Raw genomic sequence first — 25,812 nt, forward strand, 5'->3', positions numbered from 1 at the left:
GAGTAAAGGGGTGAGGAAATTTGTAAGTGTGTGAGACCAAACTGAACACAGATCTTCCTGACTCTAGACCCAGCCTTCTATCCACTAAGCAATCTGGCTGTCTCCAAGGCAAACTGAGGTTAAGTGACTTACCCAGGGTTACACAGCTAGTAAATGTCTGAGGCCAAATTTAAACTCAGGTCTTCCTGAGGGACCTGGGGACCAGAGATCTAACCACATTAAGCCTTTTAAAAGCAAAGTGAAACAGAGATTTAATTTTTCTCCCAAGTTCACAACCCCCCCCCCAAATCTATCCAGGCTCCTTCCTTATAAGCACCAGGCAAACAATTCTTGTGTTTCTGGAGTTTTTTTTTTAATTCTTCTATGGCAGAATTTTTATTTATTTGGTTTTTTTTGGTCCAGATCTAAGACTAGACTTAGGCTACATGATGGAGAGGAAAACCATGAGTATCTCAACTCTATTTGCAGGCTTCAACCCCCCCCCCTTCATCACTTCCTTTAGTCGTCTTCTTTGAGGGTCTCTGCAGCATGAGTCATGGTAACTGACTCCCAAATTTCCCCGGCCCCCAAGACAGCAGCCCCAGGCATCAGAAACCCTCCACATAAAGCTGTACATAAAAAAAAGCAGGAAATGCCAAATCAGGAGAAAAGCAAGATTCACAGCATTGTCAGAAGAGAGCTGGGCCCCCAACCCACCCAACCTCAAATTTAGCTGAAGGCTGCCAGTGCTCCAGAGGCTCAGGCTACACTGGAGATTCCCAAGTCCAACTGGAGTTGAAGAGGCCATGACACCAGCTCCCCAGTGCCTTCCGCTTGTACCCTGGATCAAATGCAGCTCCTTGTCCCTTATTCATGACAGGATCTCACTGGGAACAGGGTCTCCTCCTTTCACTCATCACTAGGATGCTACTAATTCTCTGATAACTGTTATTTCCTTTTAAAATTCTCCCTCCTCTCCTAGAACGATGATGTACCTTAAAGGAAGGCAATCTGACCCCTGGGAGATTCCAATTGAGGCACACCTCCCTGAGGAGCAGACATCCCACCTCAATCCCAGAGTTTATGTGCGCTTCTGTTCTACACACAAACCTGCAAAATTGTACCAATGTTGAAATATTCTCAGTCTTGATCCCATAATCTAAGGGTGGAGAGTAAGGAGGGGATCTCTGTCTTCTTTAAGCACCCTCTGGGAAGGCCAGTTGAACAAAAGAAGATAGTTCCTGTCTTCAAGACTGTCTACCCCCAGGGGAATCCACCCTAAATGCATCCCCAATACCTGGACACTGGTTGGGCTTCTTTCTCTTGAGCTGGAGCCCAAAAGAACACAACACTTCCAAGATTTAAATTTGCTGGAAGCCTCCTAGCTAACATCCCAATACCTTGGGGAAACAGAAGACCAGGGGGTTCAGAGGGCAGAGAACTCCACCTCTGTAGGCTGCTGAGCAAACAGAAAAAAGCTGTCACCCTGCTTATCCTGAAGGCATCCATCCCTTAGCAATCATTAACTCCAAATCCATAATGACTACTGTTAGGCAATATATGCAATTGTGTGTAATTATCCATTAGGCATAGTGATGGCAATTAACTGGATACTCCCTGTATCCCACCTACCCTATCTCTTCTAATGATTTGATTCTGTGCCAAAAATTCAAACCTAGAAAAGTAGATTTTCCCTGAGTTCTGTTCAACCAAATCAATAGTCCAGTCTCCCAGCTCAACTCAGGAAATATCTTGGGGTTTAAAACAGTCAAATGTCTGCCACTTCCCTCAATTCTTTGAGTATCAGTCTATGGATGTATCAAAGGATAGCCACCCTACAAAAATGTGGGTTAATCTTAAGCCTCTGATTTTTCTCCAAGGCTACAGAATAGTACTATATAAATTAAAATCCAAGTTCCCTTGCCTGAAGATGATTTCATGTGTACCACATGGACCAATGCTAGTATACTGTGACATCTACCTTATTGGTCCAGCTCCAAAGTCTATCTAGCCCAGTATTCTGGACGTGAGAGAAGCACCAATGGACAGATTGTGGGACAGCACAGAGGTAAGCTTAAGGACACTGCAAAACATCTATATCTCTTAATACCCAAGTATAAGTACAGCAGTCATCCATTAACTGAAATCATTTTAAAGGCATACTTTCAATTTGTACCATCTTTCTTCATAGTTACTCTCTTTTTATTGGCAAAGAACTGGAAATTGAGAATTCAATCAATTGGGGAATGGTGGAACAAATTATAGTATATGAATGTTATGAATAGTATAAGAAAATGAATAGTCAGGTTCTAGAGAAGCAAGGAATGAGTTACAAGATTTGATGCAGAGCAAAGGGAGCAGAACCAAGAGATCAATGTACATTAACAATGGCATTGTGAGATGATCAACCTGATGGATGCAGCACCTCTCAGCAGTTCAGAGAGCTAGGACAACCCTAGGAGACCTGTTATGGACAATGCTATCCTCATCTAGAGGAAGAAAAACAAAATAAAAACCAAAAAAACCCTATAGAATCTGAATGAATATTATATTAACTTTTTAAAAATTCTCTTAAGTAGGGCGGCTACGTGGTCCAGTGGAGTAGTCAGGAGTACCTGGGTTCAAATCTGGTCTCAGACACTTAGTAATGACCTAGCTGGGTGGCCTTGGGCAAGCCACTTAACCCTGCTGCCTTGCAAAAAGGAAGGACAGGACAGGGCAGGGCACAGGGCAGGGCAGGGGGCAGGGCAGGGGCAGGGCAGGGCAGGGCAGGCAGGGCAGGGCAGGGCAGGGCAGGGAGGGCAGGGAAGGGAAGGGAAGGGAAGGGCAGGGGCAGGGCAGGGCAGGGAAGGGAAGGGAAGGGCAGGGCAGGGCAGGGCAGGGCAGGGCAGGGCAGGGAAGGGAAGGGAAGGGAAGGGAAGGGAAGGGAAGGGCAGGGCAGGGCAGGGCAGGCAGGGCAGGGAGGGCAGGGCAGGGCAGGGGAGGGCAGGGCAGGGCAGGGCAGGGCAGGGCAGGGCAGGGCAGGGCAGGGCAGGGGGCAGGGCAGGGCAGGGCAGGGGGCAGGGCAGGGCAGGGCAGGGCAGGGCAGGGCAGGGCAGGGCAGGGCAGGGCAGGGCAGGGCAGGGCAGGGCAGGGCAGGGCAGGGCAGGCAGGGCAGGGCAGGGCAGGGCAGGGCAGGGCAGGGCAGGGCAGGGCAGGGCAGGGCAGGGCAGGGCAGGGCAGGGCAGGGCAGGAAAGGAAAGGAAAGGAAAGGAAAGGAAAGGAAAGGAAAGGAAAGGAAAGGAAAGGAAAGGAAAGGAAAGGAAAGAAAGGAAAGGAAAGGAAAGGAAGGAAAGGGAAGGGAAGGGAAGGGAAGGGAAGGAGAGGAAAGGAGAGGAAAGGAGAGGAAAGGAGAGGAAAGGAGAGGAAAGGAGAGGAAAGGAGAGGAAAGGAGAGGACAGGAGAGGACAGGAGAGGACAGGAGAGGACAGGAGAGGACAGGAGAGGACAGGAGAGGACAGGAGAGGACAGGACAGTTAAGGACAGTGGAAAGGAAAGGACAGGAAAGGACAGGAAAGAAAAGGACAGGACAGGACAGGACAGGAAAGGAAAGGAAAGGAAATTCTCTTAAGTATTTCTTTTTTATCTCATCATTTTCTTTCTTTCTTTCCCTTAATCCTAACTCCTCATACAGAAAATGCTTAATCTATAAACATACTGAACACAAATGAGTATGTACAATATTCACCTGATTGTTCACTGCCAAGTTTGGGGGCGGGGGGGGGGGGTTTGGGAAGAGAGGGTTGAAGAAAATTCTGTAACTTAAAAATATGCATTTGCATGTGGATGAATGTCAAAAAACTTATAATTGAAAAAACTATCAATTGAAAAACAAATTTGTTATTCATAGCAGAGCTGTTTGTGGTGGCAAAGAATTGGAAAATTAAACGAATGTCCTTCAACTGGGGAATGGCTTGGGAACTGTGGTATATGTATATCATGGAAGACTATTGTTCTATTAGAAACCAGGAGGGATGGGAATTCAGGGAAGCCTGGAGGGATTTGCATGAATTGAGGCTGAGCAAGATGAGAAGAACCAGAAAAACACTGTACACCTTAACAGCAACATGGGGGTGATGTTCAACCTTGATGGACTTGCTCATTCTTTCAGTGCAATAATCAGGGACAATTTTGGGCTGTCTGCAATGGAGAATACCATCTGTATCCAGAGAAGGAATTGTGGAGTTTGAACAAAGACCAAAGACTATTACCTTCAATTTAGGGGGAAAAAAACCGTTATCTTGTGTAATTTTGCTATCTCTTATACTTTATTTTTCTTAATTGGAGATATGATTTCTCTCATCACATTCAACTGAGATCAGTGTATACCATGGAAACAACGTGAGGACTAACAGAATGCCTTCTATGGGGGGTAGGGGGGAGGGAAGCATGAATGGGGGGGAGGGGATTGTAAAACTCAAAATAAATATAATCTTTCTTAAAAAAAATTTGTGCCTTATTTCATGGGGTTATAAAAAGCTCTATACATTTATTTTCTGTTCTATGTAAAAGGATTTCATCTGGCTAACCCTCAATATATCATTCAGATTTCAGGGATGCCCCATCTTCTGGAACATTAAGTACAATGAAGATGGTGGTAATGGTGGCCAGCTGGGACTAAGTAGGAGGTTCTCTCAGGAGAAGGGCTACTAAGGTACAAGATAAATGAATGGAGTTTCAGGAGGCAGCCTCACCTAATGAGAAGAGCTGACAATTTCAGATGGAAGCCAAAAAAGGAAATGTAGTCTTCTTTATAGACCAGACAAGTGATCTCACTGGAATGAGAAAACTTCCTCACTATTAGCAACACCCCAGCTTAGTGAGCTGCCAGGAGCACCCATGGGAACACAATGAGCACTATCAGAGGACCTTAAATTTCAGCCTCCCTGCTTCCCAGGCTGTCTCTCTCTTTCTCTCTGCTCTATGGCATTGGCCTCTCAAGAGATATCTTTAGATTGCAAGAAGAAAGTCCAACTGGAGAAACTCATCACAGTGATTACTGTTTTCTTCTGTGCTGATCAGATTCCATCATGAGAAGTTTAGAAGGGACTTTGACATGTGGACCTTGACAGGGAAAGTGGAAAATACTAATTAGGAGCCTGGAGACCAAACCATAAGAGTTATAGGAAAGGTTTTAGAATGCCTAAGTCCTGAGAAGAAAAAGAATGCCAGCTATTATTCAACATTTGAAGGTAAATATCATAGAAGAGGGATTATTAAAACTTCTTAGCTTGGCTTCAAATGATAAAACTAGGAATAAAAAAGTATAAATTATAGATGGGTGCTATGGATATGGAATGGAGAAGACACTTGCAGATTTACTTATCTGTCAGTCTTTATGTTAATTTTTTAATTTTTAATATGGTTGAATTAGAGATTAGGAACTGGTCAATGTTAAAAAATACAACTTTTTTTTTTTAAGGGCAAAGAGCAAACTACAAAGCATTTTTAGGCTTGTATAAGGAAAAACTTCCTAAAAACTGAAGCTAGCCAAAAGTAGAATAGCTTCTTTCACTGGAGGTCTTCAAGCAGATTGGATGACTATTTTTAAGGGATTTTAAATGTTATTCATGTGCTGCTGAATAGAGTAGAGAAAAATCACCCAACTATGCTTACTAAGTCCATTACAAATTTAAGCTGTCTAATTTCAAATGGACCCTCAATATAGCAAGGCAGTTCTTTCATTCTCTCCTTTCACCCCAGAGGCTCTTCTGAACCTTTTCATATCTTCTTAATCCTCCACAATACTCCCTTCCCCTCTCCCCACATTTCTAATTAAGGACTTCACCTAATGCTTCACTGATAAATTGAGACTTTGTGACAAGAGTTTCCCACTGTGGGCGGCTAGGTGGTGCACTGGATAGAGCACCGGCCCTGAAGTCAGGAGTACCTGGGTTCAAATACGGCCTCAGACACTTAATAATTACCTAGCTGTGTGGCCTTGGGCAAGCCACTTAACCCCATTTGCCTTGCAAAAACATAAAGAAAAAAAAGAGCTTCCCACTTCTGCCCTTCTCATCTCTCATGCCTTCCTCTGTGAACTCCTTTTTTATTCATTTCACATGAAGAAATAAATCTCCCTTCTGCCAAAGCAACCCATCTTCTCTAGCAGACTGCCCCCCTCTTTCATTAATCTTCAATCTCCATCTACAGGATCTTTCCCTCTTTCTACAAACATACTTGATGTCATTCCCAATGAAAAAACAAATCAAAAACCATCCTATTCATCCTGCTACTGTTAAAATCCTTGAGAAGACAACTGACACTAGGTGTCCCTATTCCCTAGCCTCTCCCTCACTTTTAAACCCTCTAGAATTTGGATTCTGACTTCCTGCCACAACTGAAAATGCTTTCTCCAAAGTCATCAGTGATTTCTAATTGTCAAATCTACTGGCTTTTCCTCAATCATTTTCCACTTTGCATTTGCTACTCTGCCCGGTTTCAACTCCATAGAACAACATGCCCAATGCTGGCTATCTTCTTTTCTCCCCAGTCCTTCCTCTTGCTTTTGAGTGTCTCCCCATTTAGACTCTAAGTTTCTTGAGGGAAGAGACTGTATTTCTATAAACTATACTCACAGCACTTGGCACAGTGTCTGGCCATGGAAAGTAGTTCATAAATGTTCAAAGGGCTGGAATGGACTAGCATCTGACCACTCCTCCTGGATATTTGTTCCTCATGGTTTTCATGACCATGCTCTCTCCTGTGCCTCTTCTTATCTGTCTCTTAGCATGCTTTGAATCTCCTTTGTTAGTTCTTTATCCGTGTTGGAAAAACCTGGAAGCTTTGTCTCATTCACCCAGTGATCTCATCAGCAACCATGAGCTCAATGATCCTCTCAGATCAGATTTCTCTGTTCTTTGTCTCTCTCTCTCCCCAACTGCATTTGTGGACATCTTGAATCAATTTTTCATCAAGAACAGAGCTTGCTGGCTTCCCCTTGCAGTACTCCCCAAAATCCCTGTTGAAGGCACTACCAGACTGTAGGGTCCTGTCCTCAGCATCACACTGAGCTCATTCTCACCCACCCCACTGGACAAGCTGTTTCCAAAATTTTTCTTTTCTACCTTTCCAAAAGCTCCCATACACAGGACTTCACTCACACAGCCTGATGCCACCCTTGGCAAGATGACCACAAGAGCCTGCTCATTGTCTCTTGAATCAATTCTCATCTCAGTCCAGTCCACCTTTCTCTCTTCTGCCAAAGTCACAGGTCTGACCCTGTCAACCTCTGAACTACAAAAGCTCTCTATTATTTCAAGAATCAAATATAAAATCCTATGTATGGTATTTTAAAGCCCTTCATAACCATTCTACCTTTCCAGTCTTCCTGATCTATTTGCTATTTCTCAAATATGATCCTCTGTGCCTTTATATGAGCAGGCCATCTTAACTAATATTCTTCCTTCTCATCCCTACATTCTAAGCTTTTCTGGCTTCCTTTAAGATTCAGCTCAAATATAACCATCTGATGTTGGCCTCTCCCCCAGTCCTGGTTCTTTCCTAGTTATTTGCAGATTGTCTCTTCTATTAAAATGAGAGCTCTTTGAGAGAAAGGACCATAGGTTTCCCTTTCTTTGTATGCTCAACACTAGCAAAGTGATTGGCAGTGCTAATCTATATAGTAATTTAAATTTTTATTTGTATAAATTACATACACATATATTTAAATATAAATATGGTTTATATATGTATAAAATATAGTAAATTAATAATGTTTCTTGACTGACTTAAGATTCCTCTGCAGGAACAGGTTGGAATAAGCAGATTCTGTGGTTCCTTCTAACAGACTCTGAGGAAATATTGCAACATGAATTAAACAGAACCAAAAAAAAAAAGATAACACAAGAACTTCAACAATATTAATAAAAACAGCCACAAGACAAGTCAAAAATGAATGCTGCAAAACTGGTCACATCTCCCCTTACTCCTTTACCGAGGTCAGGAGTCAATGTTATCAAGGTTTTTTTTTTCTTTTTTTAGGTTGTTTCAAGGCAAATGGGGTTAAGTGGCTTGCCCAAGGCCACACAGCTAGGTAATTATTAAGTGTCTGAGACCAGATTTGAACCCAGGTACTCCTGACTCCAGGGCCCATTCTTTATCCACTGTGCTACCTAGCCGCCCAAAGTTTTTTTTTTAATTACGGATTTTGACTGGCCAATATGACCAGAAAGGACAATGATTAATGTTGGAAGGAATGTGGGAAATACATTGTTGGTGGAGCTGTAGACTCATCCAACCTTTCTGGAGAGCAATCATATCCTGAAGAGATCATGATAAAGGGTAAAAATATCACTTTTACAAAAATATTCATAGCAGCCCTGTTTGTGGTGGCAAAGAATTGAAAATTGAGTTAATGTCCATCAATTGGAGAATGGCTTAATAAACTGTGGTATGTGTACATTATGAAACATTATTATTCTATTAGAAACAACAGCATGGGAATTCAGAGAAACCTGGAAGATTTGCATGAACTGATGCTGAGTGAGATGAGCAGAACCAAAACATTGAACACCCCAACAACATCATGGGGGTAATGATAAAACTTAATGGACCTGCTCATTTCATCAGTGCAACAATTAGGCTCAACTTTAGGGTATCTGTGATGGAGAACCATTTGTATACAAAGAAAGAATTGTGGAGGGGGTGGGAGGAGGGAAGTAAGATTGGGGGGAAAATTGTAAAACTCAATATCTTTAATAAAAATAATTTTAAAAAAGAGAATTGTGGAGTTAAAACAAAGACCCTTTAATTTAAAAATAAGTTATCTTATTATGTAATTTTTCTATCTCATATTTTATCTTTTCCTTAGGGATATGATTTCTCTCTCAACACATTCAATTTTGATCAATGTAGACCACAGCAACAATGTAAAGACTATCAGACTGCCTTCTGTGGGGTGTGGGGGGAGGGAAGCAAAATAGGGGGAAAAATTCAAAAGAGATTCAAAAAACAATTAAAAAATCACTAAGAATTACTAATCTTGTTGATTTGGAAATGTGAAAAGACACATCCATCCCTCTGCTTCTCTGTAGAGGTCAGGGATCCATGAATGCTGGCCACACCGATTTTTCTTTTTAAAACAATAACTGGTTTTTCTGATTTTTTTCTTTTCCCTCTTTTTCTTAAAAAAAATTGTTATGGGATATGACTCTTTGTATACAGGGGAAAATTTAGACAATGTTAAAAGGTGAACAAAAACTTAATTTTAAAAAATAAAAATCTGAGTTGGAAAGAACTCCAGCAGTCATCTCTAATCTAATGCATTGCTGACTAAGAAATCCTGCAACACTGCTATGTATAAAGTCAACAATTACTTGAGTTCATAAATAAGACACTATACTAAGTGCTTCTGAAGATACATAGATGAATTACTGAAGGACCTCATCTTAAAGAGGTAGCAACATTGTGTCTACAGATTTTTGGAGGGTTTGGGGAAAAGGGTTATTTTTTTCCTTTTAAAAAAATTTCCATCTCGCCAATTAAAAAAAAAAGAAAACCTTTGTAATCAGTATGCTCAGAGAATCAAAAGCAGTGACCAGATTAAGCATTAGCAATAATGCAGGCCTTCTTCTACAATCTAAAGTCATCCCCTCCCCCCATCCTGTCAGCAGCGGGGCAGCCCATCACTAGTCCTCTAGAACCATGGTTGATCACTGCACTCCTCAGAGCTCTTTGTTGTCATTGTACTAAACTGTGGTCCTTGGTTCTACTCATTCACAAATCTGCATCACAAGAGACAAGTCTTCCCTGGATTCTCTCAAGCAGATCTTATTTTCATTTCTTATAGCTCAACAGGATTCTATAATACTCCCCAGTGAATGGATACTCTCTTAGTTTCCAGCTCAAGAAGTAGGTCTGCTGTTTATTAGTGCTGATGGTGGCCACCAAGGCTAAAATCTTGGACCTGTTTTTTTTCTAACTAGCTAAGTGATTTTTATCTAACTAGCAGCTTCTGTAAGCAACCATTCTTCATCTGTAAAATGGGGATAATATTCATCTTACTGACTTCATAGGGTTGATGGGAGGAATTATCATAGAGTGAATCAGACTTGGATTAGGAAGACCAACTCTGACACGTATTAGTCATGTTAGAATGGACAAGTCAGCTAAATTCCATGTCCCTCAAACACTTCCTAGAATTTCTTCATCAAGTCTTTGAAGGGCTGCAATCAGCATTCATGAAGGGAGTGCCCACACTCAAGAATTCTCCACATACCCTTCTTTTAATATTGCTAATTATCACCAAGTGTGACCTCAAGCACTGCTTCCAATGAACAGAGCAGCAAAGTGTGTCAGAAAGTCTTGAGTTCTAACTTTTCTACTACTGATTTCTGTGACTTTCGCTAAGTCAATAAATTGGTAAGTCAGTTTCATCTATAAAATGAAGAAATTTCAAAAAAATGAAGGGATTCCAAATCCTTTCCAATTCTAAATTCTAATTCTAACTTCTCTTTTCCAAACTTCATCCTTAATCAGAAATGTCTTTTTAAAGAAGTAACAACCACTTAAAATCATCCAACTTGTGGCCACTAAAAAACTGACACCTGATTCTGGACAGAGAGGTACAATTTTCCTACCTGCACATGATTCACAGATAAAATGATCACCTAATTGAACACAATATGCAACAAAATCCCTTGTAAAACTAGGAGGGAAAGGGGTAGCTAGATGGCACAGTGGGTAGAGCACCGACTCTGGAATCAGGAGTTCAAATCCGGCCTCAGACATTTAATCACCTAGCTGTGTGACCTTGGGCAAGTTACTTAACCCCACTTACCTTGCAAAAAAAAAAAAAAATAAAGAAAAACTAGGAGGTAAAAAAAAAAAAAGAGGCTAAGACCAAGAAAACAGAAAACCAGACCAGGACAATAGTAGCTAAACACTTAAGCCCCAAAGCATGCCATGCCATACCTTTCACTTCAATGGTGGCATTTGCCTTCGGGGCACTGAAAAACTGAAACACACAGTGGTATTCTCCTGAATCCTCTGATCGGGGTTTGTTGACTCTGCAGATAAAAACAGAAATCAGGTGAGAGGGCAAAGTGGCTCTGGACAATGTCGGGACAAGGGGAGAGGCAGAATCCATCAGAGCAGCTCCCTGCTTCTTAAAGAGGAAAGTCCACCTGTTTTCTAGAGGACAGGTGTGATCCATGGCTCACTCATCTAAAGTCCTCAGGCTGCTGCAGCCTTCATGAATATGACAACTCAGATCAAAGCCTCCTGCTCCCTTAATCCCCTTCATCTGAGTCTCTCATCTGAGCCTCTCATCTGGTGATTAAGCCCCTGAGCAGAAAAGATCTTCCCTTCTCACAAAACCTCATCAGGAAACCCCATCCACAGCCATCATCCTTTAGGGGCCATCTGCTGTTTCTAGGCTTTTCATCAGGCTAACAGTACTTATTAATAGGCAAAAATCGGTACCTGGTTCTTTCATGCTAACAAAGAGAGAGTACCACACTAAAGGAAGCAGGAGCTCCATTCAAGTAGCTATATACAAATTCAGAGGGGAAAAAGAGAGCAGGTCACAGAAAAAGCCTCCTACAGAGGTACTCAACCATGGGATCAAACCTGGACTTACACTGGCACTAGGCTTCTTATCCTGGTCAGGTACTCTTTGGCAATCAAGAAGAACTTTGCAGAAGGCACAAAGATAGGAAACTTTTCAGACAAGAAGACAACTTTTGTAAAGATTTAGATTGCTAACCTAAACCAGTAACGTAAAATCTGTGAGATTTTGAAAATATTTTAAATAATTTTTCTTTTTTTAACCCTATTTTATTTTGTTCATTGAAAAACATTCTGAGAAAGAATCCACAGGCTTTAAGACATAGCTTGCAGGTCCATGACACAGCCTTACCTTGAGATTAGCTACCTGGTTGGCTCAGTTCTTAGAGTGTTCAATGAGGCTAAGCCCCCATATGAAGTAGTCTAGGTTCATACAAAGTAAACTTTCTACCCTCAAACACACAACCACTGAGTTCCTATTCCAATGAACTGTTTCACATGTTTACTGTTAGTCATAAGGGAGAAGAGATGAGAATATATATTGGCTAAAATGTAGTACATTTCCAACATTAAAAAAAACACAGACCACATATTCAGTTCAGGATGCAAAAGAAACAATATCCACATACAGGACAACAGAAATTTTCTTAGAGGAAAAACCAAGAGCTAATTCTCCTCATATAGAAATTTTCCTTATTTTGTCACTAATAAACTTTTCCTTAACCAGTCAATTTGAAAATAACATGGCCTCACAAAAAAAGATATAGCATCAATACAACTCTTATTAGTCCCAAGTACTCCCAATTGGGGAAGAGCTGTGGTCACATTTCCTGTGAGAAGATGCTCTAGAGTGACTCTCCCTTTTGGGACACCAAGGTGTTGGTTATTCTCTGAGAAAGAAAAAAAATCATTCCTCTATTTGAAAATCAAAGCTCATGTTGGCTCTTAGCACAGAAGTAAGGTTAGAGGAAAGGGCCTGTGCTGGAGCTTGGTAGGATCCCCATTCTTAGTACAGACTAAAGGGATCCTGGCAAGGCACTACACACAGTGGCTAACTGCCAAATTCAGAGATGAGGCCATCATCAAAAGACCTTAGAGAGGGGTTTTTGTGTGGGTAACCAAGTAAAACTGACTCATATCCCCCTGAGAGATGAAAACCCCATCAAGCACAAACAACTTATGCTAACTGATCCAATCCCATCTCTTTTAAAGTCAAGAAACCTATTCAAGGTCATACAACACATCAGTAGGAAGGGCAACGGGAAAAGTCAGAAGATCTGGCTTCCTGGCTCACCCACACACTATGGAACATTGGGTAATTAACTGAGCTTCTCAGGGTCACAACTTCCTCAGACAGATAATGGGGATGATAACGTACATTCTGAGTTGCCCAGGCTGTCCATGACCAGATGGCTGTCCATTTTAAACACTCTCCAAGAACAAGAACAAGTTAGTAGCAAATAGGAAAACGCCCTACAGAACCACAAAGAACTCCAACCTCATCTCCCACCTTCTCCACAAGTCACTGTGGCCCCCAGTCCTAGAAGACAGAAAGCTTACCTATGCCCCTTCCCCTCCCCAAACTCTGGCCCTTCTCACTTGTATTCCATGTTGGTGGCATTCTTACGGGTGGCCGTCAGTTCCACCCCATTCTTGGTCCAGTAGCTGTACTGGAGGCTGTGGGAGCTGGAGGTGAGGTTACACTGTAGCGTGAAGGAAGGGGTAGAGCTCTCTCGAATGATGACTTCTTCACTGGTAACTATCCTGGGCTCTGTAATGAGAGGGCACAGTGACAGGAGGCATAATGCTTCCCTTCTGGCAGTGCTGGCCTGGGAGTCAGAAGGGGCAGGAGAGAGGGCAAGGAGAAGAGGGAGGGGAGCAGACAGGACCACATGAGGAAATTCACTTCACCACTTTGGAGAAAGTCAAGAAAGAAAAAAATGTATGTAAGCAGATGACCATTAGTGCAGACAACAGTCTAAGGACCAGCCAGCCTACACGTGAAAGAACAGGACCCATTATCACATGTGTACTTGTCATATCTCAATCATGGATATAATGTCCTTGTGACAAAGGTGCCCAACCAAATGCCTGAGACTTCAGCAGTTATTCACAAAGACCAGGCAGGCTCCACATGGTAGCTTTTGTCAATTGGGGCAAGATGGCTTATATTTGCAACAATCCCTTCTATGGGGTGACTGTAGCAGTTAAAGATCAACAAGGGCAATAAATGGAGACTTTCCCCCCTAAATATGAACATACCTTCTAAAGGAGCCTACTTATAACCATCTCTGACAAAGTTAAAAAGAAAGCATAAATATTATTTGGGTCCAAACACATACTTCTTAATGGAAGTCTATCTTGTTTCCTTAATTTTCCTGTAGCAATGTTCTCAAGGAACCATTTCTCAATCTTTCTTTCCAAAACATAGAAACTTTCAGAAATGAAACATGAAATTCCGCTTGAGACAACTGAAGCTAATAGCAGAGTATGAAGTGTTTTGGTAGCATCACAGGAGATTATGAGCTCAAAATAAGATTCTATAGTTCAGAGTACTCAATTTAAAAATAGGAAATGATCTGTCCAAGGTCATACAGAAAGTTAACAGCAGAGTAAAAGACTCTTCTATTTGGACATGTTAATCATTCCTCACCAACACCACCATGCTACAAAGCCCATGAAACTGAAGCCTACTTTCATCTGTTATTCCAGGCACCATGGATTCAAACATGAAGCCATCCCTTTCCATTGGATCTAAAATATGTGTAAGACTAAACACATAAAAGAGATTTTTAAATCATACCCAGTCATTCTTAGAAGTCTCAATTAGAAAGTATACTGAAAGCAAATAGCAATCATCAGTTTTTTTTTTGTTTTAATTTTTGCTCAGACTTTAGTACCCATTATCTGTTGGTCAGCAACTATTGGAGGGTAAAATACCTGTCAATCCCTTCCCCCCTCCATACCCCTCACACACAGAGGTTGTGTTCGGGACTCTTCTTCACCTTGTTTTGTCTAGCTACTTCTAATCTGCAACTTGATATATCTTTTTACATTACAGTGCCTCATTTCAGGGACAAGAAACCTCCTCTATCAAGAACAAAACTCTTGTTTTTTTTTCCTGGGGAAAAGGGAGAGAAATATTTCAGAAATCTATTGTCCAAGAACTTTTTTCTACTGTAAAATTTTCAACTTTGATTCTACTCAACTTCAATGATAACAATGAAAGATGAGATTAAACACTTAAAATTACTCCACAAATAAATCAACCTATGGGTTTTCCCACTCCAGAAAAAGGGAAGTTATCTTCAGTTTTATCATCAGATCAGCACTGGTCATTCTCCCAGTTAACATCAAACAGGCAGGGTCTTTATATACGAATAATGGAGGCCTAGCAGCCACTATGACAGAGAAGCAGATGCATGTTAACACAATCATTAGTACAGTGATGTCTTATGGTCTTCAATGTTTACTGGACTGAAGTCAAATTCCTGCAACTCAGGAAGATGAGCAGAATCTGTTGTGAAACCTGCAACGGAAGGCACACACATTGGCAGCAAAAGCATTAGAAAGGCATCACACTTCCAAGAGAAAATCAAGACCAAACAGAGAGGAAAAAATAAAAAGATTAAACTGTTACTTCACAAAAGAAAAACCAAAAGTATAAATAAAGGTAACATTAAAATCCAAACAACTCTTTAGATTTTACTTTATTTTATTGTCCAATTCAGTTTCTCTGCATAGCTCCAAACCCTCCCCCAACAACATGAAGAAGGGGGCTACAAGGACAAGGTCAGCAAAAGTTTTCTTATTTTTAAGTCTAAGGAGGCCAGATGATATATAACCATTTTCATCACTGGCTATGCAACTATCTACTGCTTCTTGGGACTATTAAGGAAGAAATGAAAGCTATCAACTTCTACCCATACTTTTTGGACAATGCTGGCAGGACAAAGAAAAAAACACTTTTTTTCCCCTTTTAGTAAGAGCTAAAAATACAGGACAAACTCAGTTGGAAGTAAATGGGATAGTAATTTGAGTTGGGTTTTTTTTGTGTGTGTGAGGTGTGATTCTGTACTGTATGTGTAAAACTCAGCAGAGGTCACAGCCATCACTTACTACAAAAAGAAAATATGAGGAAACCAGCCCTAGACAGATTATCTGCTACCACACCTGCAAAATGTGTCTATTGTCACTATCAACAGTTATGTATTGCACTTCTAGTGGCTGATTTTTGCACATGCTAGGCCCAGTTCAAGTCTAAGGGAAATCTGTGTTCTATTCTTCCTCTTTTCTTATGGTTAAGGATTTCCTTCAAGTTTCATGGTCTTAGAGCTGCAGCTATAACTGAACCAGAACCCTCAGCTACAACTTAGTCCAAGCCATTGCTATGATCCAGGACCCCTAGAAATCCCAGAAGCTATTGGATGCCTTTATTTGACTCTGATGTCAATTAAAGGAGCAGGTAGCAAATTCCTGGCCCTGAAACTCCTTCCTCGGGCAACATGGGTTGTTAAGTGATAATCTGCTTTTGTCAGTCTGGGACTTTGGTGAGACAAGATTAATCTCATCCAAACTGGACCTATTCCTACTGTATCCACAATTCCAGGACTCTGGAAGGTACTACTGGTAGATCATCCCCCTAATGGGTCAAGATGAAGCTCAACCTTTCCCCATGGCCTACAGATAAAACTTTCTGGAGAGCACTGAAGAGTCAGAAATATAATGCAACTTAAGAAAGCTAAACAGAGCTTGGAGGAGTCAAAGTATGCTGGGTATAAGACACTAAAAGCAGGGACAGCCAGGCTGTCCATACCCTGAGAGGTTGGCAAGGAAGGCTAAGTGTAGATCTAACTGATCACTGAATTAAGAAACTGATTTCTAGGGAATCTGAAGAGTCCAGCTTCTCACCTGCAACTAGTGTGTAGGTCCCCCCAGCCAGTCCTCACAAACTGAGTTGAGATGCTTCCTGGGAGTCACACACTCCCTACACCCTTTTTCGACATCCAAGGCTCTACTTTTTAAGTCTCTGAATCAGGTCCATTGAAAAAGCTGCAAAGGCAAGGTACTTTGGTTCTGGTAAGCACCAGATACAGACTACCAGACTAGAGGCAACATTAACCTTACAGACTAATCAGATAGATATTCCTTAAGAACCTATAAAAACTGCTTCTTAGGAAAAGACAAAGGAACAGGGGTGGGAGAAAGATAGGAAAGAGGGGGGGACATGCATAGGAAAGAATGCTTTTTGAAAAATTTATGGCATTTGGTTAATTTTCCCCATGCATGTCTACATGGTTTTGTTTCAATTTTCCAGAGGCAAAATTCTGATTTAATAGTACCAGCTCCAGTGGCTCTGATCTCCCTCTTTCAAATACTTCCTTTCCATTTGGGGCCAAGTTTTTACAGAGAACAGCTTCCAATCCCCACTTTCTAGAATGACTGCGGCTTAAGAGCATCTTAGGGAAATAGAGATCAAGACCTATATTTCATTCCCTTACTTGTTAATATCAAAGTCCCAGGAAGCATTTTAAGTCTTTTTCAATGTGAAAGGTGTGGATGCACACTCAGTAAATTCAAAATCGAGATCGGTCAGTTAAAGCTAAAGATGAGCCCTAAAAAAAATTCCCAGAATACCACTCTATTAGAAAAAAAAAACGGGCATCAATTGCAAAAATCCTGAAATGAGACTATTGATGGCAAAGCCAGTTGGCTTTCCAGTTGTTTCTCACCCTCTCCTCCTCCCATCCCGCTCCCAAAACTGTAGCAATTAGCAAGTCGCTTTCCAGATAGCAAACTAGAAATAAAATGTCTAATGCTCTTCCTCACCTGCTACTATGGCCACTGGGGAAAGTCCTGAGCCACCTGCCTTGCCCAGCTCTACTGGCCAGAGCAGAAGAGAGGGTACTTGGGGAAGTTCTTCTTAGGAAGAGCTCCAGAGGAGCTTAGGGCTGCTACCTTCCTATAATTAGTCCTGGAAAGGCCTCAAAGTCAAGTTGTCACAGGGAGACAAAATCCAAAGGACTACCCTTGTCACCTAGAGTCACCGGGCTCCTGATAACAGGACAGATGGTACACATCCCTGACTCTTCTTTACTGGCAAGAACAGAAGATCAATGAACAGAGCAAGTGAGAAGTTTGCTGCTGTGGTGGAAAGCTATCAAGAGACACACATGCCACTGTTTTTGAAAAAGAAAAGGAGCTGGGACTATGGGAAAATTCACACTTGCAGGCGACTTGGGACAACCAAAATACACCATCACACTACACTAGACCAATGGCGGCCACTGCCAACGCCCTGTCACACAATATACAATTATAGCGAGCCACAGAAAGGGAGGGGCAAACACACAGGAACTCAAAAACCACACATGTGAAGGCAGCCACTCTGAGAACTCCAAACAGATGATCAGAAAAAAATCAAAAATTGTTAGATTAGGGGGAAAATGAAAATAGAAAAAAGGCACTAGAGGAGAAGGCAGCAAAAGGATGGCAGGAAACCTACTATAAAATTAAAGGGAGGGGAAGAAACAGTTTCAACACTAGGCTCGTTTGAGTGTGGTTTTGTGGAGTTTAAACCTCCCCATTCCCTCCTCCCTTCTCCCACCCCACATGACAGGAGTTTTTAGACATTTTCATAGATTTTTTCCGTTCCTAGAGAGGAAAGAGACACATGAAGGGATAAATTGAGGAAAATAGGGGGAAGAGTACAAAAGGGGGAAAGGGAAGGGCAAAAGAAAAAATATTACCACAAATGTTTTCATGTGCTACAACTGAGGGGGTTGTGGGTTTGAAAGAACAAAGACAGGGTAGGTGGTCATACTAGGAAGGAGGTGGAAGGAGAGAAGGGTCACTGGGCCACCTCTAAGGACTACAGTGCTACTACTGTAGGGTGCTGGACTCACTCTGAAGGACGCTTATGGTAGCCTGGGCTCGGATCCATGTTAGGGAGGGATTTTGCCTCAAGTCATTCCTCCTGGGGTCGTTGCTGGCCCTGCACTCGTAAGTCCCAGAGTCCTCCAAGGTGAGGCCGGTTATTCTCAGCACACTCACGCCGTTTGACCCGTAGGCGGTGTTTACGGTGACACGGCGCTTCCGAGCACCGTCCCACAGCTGTCTGAAAGACTCTGGCTGGTTGACTTCTGCGTACCACCACTGGATCTCTGGAGTGGGGCTCCCAACCACGTCACAGTACAGCTCAAAGGCGTCCCCCGTGAGTTTAGTTTCTGACATGGGCGACTTGACAAACCCAGCTAGAGGGAGGGGCAGCAGGAATGCAGTGACAGGCCAATCAGAAAAAAAAATCAACAGCTGTTAATAGTAACAAAAATAATAGTAATAAAAAAGCAAATGAATTGCAAAGAACAGAAAAGGATTTATTTAAAAAATAGACAGTCACAGCAATTCATACAAGCTTTTAGAAGAACCACCCTGGCCAGCTTAGGAAGCAAAGGCAGGCTGACTGGAAGCTGGGATGGCCCTGGACAACATCCGCAGGCAGAAGCAAGCCCACTAAGCAGCCTTGACAGCAAATGGCCCCGTGGGCAGGAAGGGGAGAGCCTCCTCACAGCACAAACCATTACCTTTCCCAACTGGGGAGGTGATGAGAGAGCATCAGGTTTAAATGCCAAGCCAGAATCTCTCTGAGGGAGAGCTGTGGGCTCTGGGTTTGTGGCAGCGCCCTGATGAAACTGCAGCAGTGCAGGCTAACGGGCCCAGAGAAAGCCTCCGTTTTGGCCCATTCTAGAATCTCCTGGAAGTCTAGAGATGGAATCTAAGGAAGCCATCAATGTATATCAGATGTCCATCAGACCCAAGGCTTTGTCCTGAACTCAGGGTGGGCTCTCTTCCTTTGAATGCAGGGGCCCCAAGCTTAGCACAGGGAGGACCACATAGCAGGGGCTTCATACATGTTTATTTACTGATGGACTAAAAAAAGATACCAAAGTGGCTCGTACTTGACCAGCCCTAATTCTTGACCAGATTTTCTTGCCTAGTTTTTTTCTAACTGGAACCAATAAGAACAATTCCCCATAGCAAATTTGAACTTTTTGGTGAAAGTCAGGGTTCAGTTGTGCTAGTCACCATCAAAGAATCAAGTCATTTCTCAGGTCACCATGCCCAGCCAATGGATATTTTCTTCCCACCAGGGATTTGCTTATGGCTTCAGATCAAAGTAATACTGTGTTAGGAAGTAGAACTATAACAGATGAATAATTAAAAAAAGTGAGGCCCTTGGAAAGGAAAAGACCTAGTACAGCCTCTCTTCTTCCTTCCTTCTTTACTACACCTCCAGACCATCTTATCTAACAAGTCAAGCATCACACAAGAAGGTGACAGACACCACCCAGGATTAGCTGCATGTTCTCCCTAGGAATGCTGGAGCTGCACTTACACAGAGATCGGCAAACTGGTCTTGTTCCAGGAGAGGTACACATTAAATGGAAATGCTGCCTCTGCACTTCAAAAAAAAAAGGGAACAGGGCTATCCCAACCAGAAAATCAGGGTGGACCTGGAAGAAATGCTTATCCTTTTTCAGTATAACAGCATCTGCTTTTAGAAAAAACTGCCTCATATAAACATGCTTTTAGAGGGGAAGAAAACCCCTCTATGTAACGTACAAAAAGTGAACTTCTTTCTTTCAAGCAAAGCCAGACCGTAAATCTAAGCCACAAAGTACAATGCGCACAAAATGCAGATTCTCTTCCACATCATCTCTACTGGTCAATCTCAGCAAGGCTTTCATGAAATGAATTCTGCAAGAGAGTCTCTCAGAGCCACACAGGTATCATTCTCAGATCCAGAAGAAGCTCGGAGCAAGCTGCTCAACTTGATGACTCCTCTCAGCTGTCTTGCCAATGGATGGCAAACACTATGGCATCTGAGTATTAGTGTAATTTAGGCATCACTATCTAAAGACAGGGTGTTAGCTAGGACAGGTGAATCTCACTGTAAGCCAATATTTGATTCATTGCCTTGAACTAGTTTTTTTTTTTCATTTCAGGTATGCAAACAAAGAAGATTTACTTACAAGAAAGGTATAGAGGATGATTTTTTAATTTGTTGGTTTAAGTAATGACTACTGCTTAGGGAAATGAGAATGGGTCCAGAAAGTTCTTTGATCTGGAAAATTTAGTAATTATTAGCAAGGTTATCTGAAGACTTGTATTAACTTCAGTTTTCTAAGACAGGGCAGAATTTGAACCTAGAGTATGACAAGTGTTAGACAAAGGAAGCATAGCTGAATAAAGAATCCATGCAGAAAAACCCAATCAAGTCCTAAAACAATTCAGGGGAAGGACAAATAACAAAGAATCTTACAATATCCTTTGCTGAGCAGGCTGATTCAAGATACAAATATTCAACTTGGCTCTGATCCTTCCTAGACTGTGGAGGAACTGATTTAGAACTGGAGGGGATCTTGGGTCATCTAATCCAACCGATTAAGAAACAGACAGAAGGTATTACTTGGCCATGATCATATAAACAGCAAATGGCAGAGTTAGAATTTGAAGCCAGATCCTCTGACTCCAGACCCAGGGGGTTCTTCACTTTACCCTGTTGCCTAGGAGTTGAATGTAATAGAACAAGGGAGAAAGATTTTTTTCTTTCTGATATTCTTGTTGGGGCCAAGATAAAATAAATCTGTCACTTGTACAAAAGCTATGCTGTTTTAATAAGTGCCTTCACATACCCTGTTAGACAGGTAGGCAGGAAATATGTCTCATTTTTACAAATAAAGAAACGAAGACCTAGAAGTTAAGTATCAATCATAGAGTAAAAGAACTGTAAGAGAACAAAAGGTCACTGAGTATTTAAGTTCCCTCCATTCCCCCAAGGTCAACACTCATGTCACAGAGATAAAATGGAAGAAACTGAAAGGATTCAAGTCCACTCTCAAGCCTGTATTCTTTCCACAATGCTATGCAAGCAATCCATAAACCAGAAGATTCTCTGATATTAGAAAACTCATCAAAAATTGCACAACCTAACCTCTTTCTCGTCCTTGCAGTAGTGAGTTAGTGAAATAAACTTCTTAAAATACTCACACAATTAGCATAGAAAGAGAAGATTAACAGTAAAACACATCTCATTACCCATCCAAAATTAGTTACAATTTAGTAGTTGAAAAGAATCAACTCTCAGAAGAAATAAAAAGCTTAGGGTCTAAATCATCCCCTTTTTCTTCCAGACATATCAGCACCTTCAGAATGGTGTTACAGTTTCAGTTTAGATGCCTACAAAGGCATATGCTTCTAGAAAAGCTGAAGTGTGGGGAGGTAAGCAAGGGAGAATCAAGCCCCAGCCTGAATTTGTAAAAATTTCCCCAAATTCAGAAACGTTAATTTTGTTTGCAAATCATTTCTACATCCACCCCTGACATAAATGAATATGACTATAACCGGATGTCTAAGTATGACAAATTGACTTCATCATTACTCTATTAATAATCACAAGATAATCACAAAACTGCTGTGTAGAAGGATGAACATTAGAGTCAAGGGGGCACACAAGCAAACACACACACACACACACACACACACACACACACACACACACACACACACACACGACTTCTCTTACAGGAATAAGAACACCTAAAATTCCCCACTGAACTCCAGAGCAGCCCTGAATGGGTATGTGAAGGCAGACTTCCTTCCAGTGATGCTAACCAAGACCAGAGGTCTTTACATAAAGCTCCTCTCTCATCTTCTAAGGCTGTCCTCTTCAAGTCCCAGGCAGTCTCTACTCCTGCTGGCAGATCTTAATTGTCTTAGGCTGTGCTTCTTGCTTCTTTACTCTAAGAGAGGAAACTAGACAACACTTGACCAAAGGGCTCAACGCTCAGTCAAAGGTTGAACAAGACAACACCTAACCTGAGGTTCTAGGGAGTCTGAACAATTCCCATTCTTTCAATGTGCCCCAATCACTCTGAAAATGTAATCTGGTCACACACACACACACACACACACACGCGCGCGCGCGCGCGCATGTGCGAGCGCAAACAAGCATCACCATGTTTATATAGTGCTTTATGTTTGGCAAATTGCTGTGTAGGTATTATTGGATCCTTACGACACGAGTATGATTACTCTTCTTATTACTCTTCTTATTTTGCAGAAGAGCAAACTGAGGCTGAGAAGGGTTACATGATTTGTCCTAGAGCAGGACACATGTCCAAGGCAGGATTTGAACTCAGGTTTAACTGGCTCCAAGACCACTGTGCCATCTAGCATACATGTGTACACACATATACCACAAACACATTCTGTATAGTTGAACAGCATTAACTATTAATACATGAACAACTCTACAGAGGCAAATTGTAGTGCTACACTAAAATACTTCATTTGTTGATGCAGAGGTCAAGCTCCAGAAGAGGCCGGAAAAATAAGTTTCACTACAGTGCTGGGGGGGGGGGGTCCTTTGGTCCTTTGGCAGGATCTGCAGCAGTGATGATTTTCCCAAATTTCCCAAATTCTAAATCCAGTATTTGTTCATACCTGCCTCTCTTTGTATGCACATATCTGCTCCCACCAAATTTAGGCTAAGTATCTCAATAGTTTTGGATTTTCCCCTTACATTGAATCATCAGTTTTTGAATCTTGTGATCCTACCTCCACAATATATTGTATGTGCCCGACCTGACTCAGGCCCTCATTGCCTCTCACCGGCACAATTCAGATAGTCTCCTAAACCAGTCTTCCCTCCTGCCTGTCCCTTCCACCCACCCAGCTTGCATACACTGATAGATTTAGTCTTCTAATAGACTATGGAAGATCTGACCATACTGTCCCCCACATAAAGCCCCTTAAAAGTTTATTCATCAGAGAATACTTTTCAAGAATCTCTATCATAGCACCCCACCTACCTATATTTTAGTGATAAATCTGCTTATTTTGAAAATTTAGTGTATGCATTTATTAGTATATATGTATTTATTATGACTCATTTAAGTATATCAGTAGGATACTGTATTAAAAAAAAGTTGGGTCTCTGTTCCAGGGAACTGTCAATCTTTATAATTTTAGAGTTCTGCAATATGACTAACTGAGAAATACTAATGATAGACTGTTTGGGAAACAGGAACTGTTTGGGAAACAGAACAAAAACACCCATGTCCCACAGAAATGGACCCTGTTTTACTTGATTTGTTTCCTCTGGCTGAGCAGAATGAAATCATCAAGAATATGCCCCTTGCTCCTTTCAGGGGCGGCTAGGTGGCGCAGTGGATAGAACACCGTCCCTTGGAGTCAGGAGTACCTGAGTTCAAATCCAGCCTCAGACACTTAATAATTACCTAGCTGTGTGGCCTTGGGCAAGCCACTTAACCCCATTGCCTTGCAAAAACTAAAAGAAAAAAGAATATGCCCCTTTCTTCATTATAAAGATGTAAGACTATGGATGTGTTTTTCTACATGCTGGTTAGTTTTGCTGAATTTTTTTAAGTATAGTTGACACAAAAAATTTAATTTTTGAAAGCCCTACATTTCCTATATATTAGGCTCTTCCTAACTCCCTGATCCCAGAGGTTCAGTTAAAAGTAAATGCTGAGCAATTACAGGGTTTTCACCCAAAAAGGTCAGATTTAAAAACTAGAGGCAAATAAAGATTCCTCTAAGCACCAGCAAATCTTCATTAGTTTTTTGTACCAGTCTAGCTAAATCCAGGAAAAGTTCATTATCAGGTCTGGCCTGATGATTTCTTTTTTTAGACACAGCAATGCACGAAAAAAATGTAGTGAGTTCAAAATCATAAAAAAAAATAATCCACCCTCTTGAAATGACAATTCCTTGAAGACAAATTTATTCTGATCAGATGGACATGAGGTGGTTGTACTAGATCATTCTAGCTCCATTTCCTATAATCAACCAGAACTAGAAATTATGTACTCCAACTCCTACTTGGGGCTGAGAGAACTGTCATGCTTTTACTAAGGATATACCGCCAGGTGAACAGTAGGGTTCGGAGGAGAACTCCAGTCTCCTGCCACCTAGATTGGTTATCAGAACAAGGTAAGAAAGATGCTGGCCCAATACTGCACAACCTGATGCAAAGCTGGGTCTAGGCAGAGCAGTCAGTCACCTGGGCTCTTCAGAAGCAGGGGTGGGGAAGGAATAAAATTTGGGAAATATCTGTTATTTTTTAATGTCATAAATTCCTATTGCATATGCACTAACTTGCACATACCCACTATTTCATGATTTTGCCTCTATGTATGTAGTCCACATGGTCTTCCACATATCTCCTAGGGGCAGGGACTGGTTCATTTTTGTAGGCCTAGTCCCAAGTACAGGGCCTGGTGCATCTAGGGAGTTCCATAGTGCTAGTTAACTGATCCCTCAACTGACCAGGATTACAAGGAAAGCTCCAGACAGTCACCCCCTGGGACACAAATTCTAGGTAGCAGGAGGTGGGCCAACCCTTGAGTTTTAGGCCTTAGTTAAGATACTTAAGAGTCAAAGTGAGAGACCATAAGAAGAAAGGGGAAGGAATAAGTCTTTAAAGTGCACCACCTGCACACCAAGCTTTTGTTATTTGACCCTCAGGTTTCCTCACCACTACCAAGTGTTTCTGCCTGACTGGGAGCCCTGGTAGTTCTGCCACCAAGGTGACTCACCTCCCTCAGTAAAACAGATTTTCCATATGTAGAGCCCAGAGATTTTCTGACAAATTAGGAGCAGCTTTTGCAGGACCGATCTCTGAGCTCTTTCCACCAGTGCCTATCTCTAAATACCTTCACACAACTGAAGAGCTCTCTTGATGAAACACTCTTTTTCAGAAATCCTGTGTATTTTTTAATCTTAAGATTATATCGGCTGATTATACTTGTGGGAATATTTTTTCTTTTTTAAAAAATATAAGAATACTCTGAGAAAAGTTCTTGGTTGCATTCTTATTCATGAATGATCAACGAAGTGATTGAAATCAAGTTCATTAAAAAAAGTGTCATTTAAACAAAAATCTGCTATTTCTACAGATTTGTTCTTTCTTCAGTAAAAAGTGTCATGGTCTATGACTAACATCAAGAGTTCTAAAATCAGAATTTAAAGAACTCTGTGCTGTAATTTCTTTGATGACCACTTTGATGAAGTCAGAGAACCCCCGACTGGAGGTCTATCAATGCTGCAAAATCAAATAACCAGGTCCAGAAGAAAGGGCATCAAGTATTAGTTATATCATGGCACATGACATTAGAATGGGCACATTATTTTACCTACTGCTAGTAGTCCGGGCATCCCAGGTAACAAATTTAAAAAGTCTGAAGAAAAAAAAAACAAGTT

At 41.6% G+C, this 25,812-nt stretch overlaps 1 protein-coding gene across 1 annotated transcript in view; it reads right to left on the reverse strand.

Annotated features, from left to right (window-relative positions):
• Positions 1-25,812, reverse strand: part of NPTN (neuroplastin) — a 70,487-nt gene that overhangs the window by 17,730 nt on the left and 26,945 nt on the right. The window contains exons 2-4 of the mRNA XM_074232675.1: positions 18,432-18,779; positions 13,126-13,297; positions 10,933-11,027 (exon numbers count right to left, since the gene is read on the reverse strand). Of these exons, the coding sequence (XP_074088776.1) occupies positions 10,933-11,027; positions 13,126-13,297; positions 18,432-18,779 (615 nt within the window). The remainder of the gene's footprint in view (positions 1-10,932; positions 11,028-13,125; positions 13,298-18,431; positions 18,780-25,812) is intronic.

The sequence above is a fragment of the Macrotis lagotis genome, chromosome 4, assembly GCF_037893015.1.
Source record: "Macrotis lagotis isolate mMagLag1 chromosome 4, bilby.v1.9.chrom.fasta, whole genome shotgun sequence".
NCBI classification, from domain to species: domain Eukaryota; kingdom Metazoa; phylum Chordata; class Mammalia; order Peramelemorphia; family Peramelidae; genus Macrotis; species Macrotis lagotis.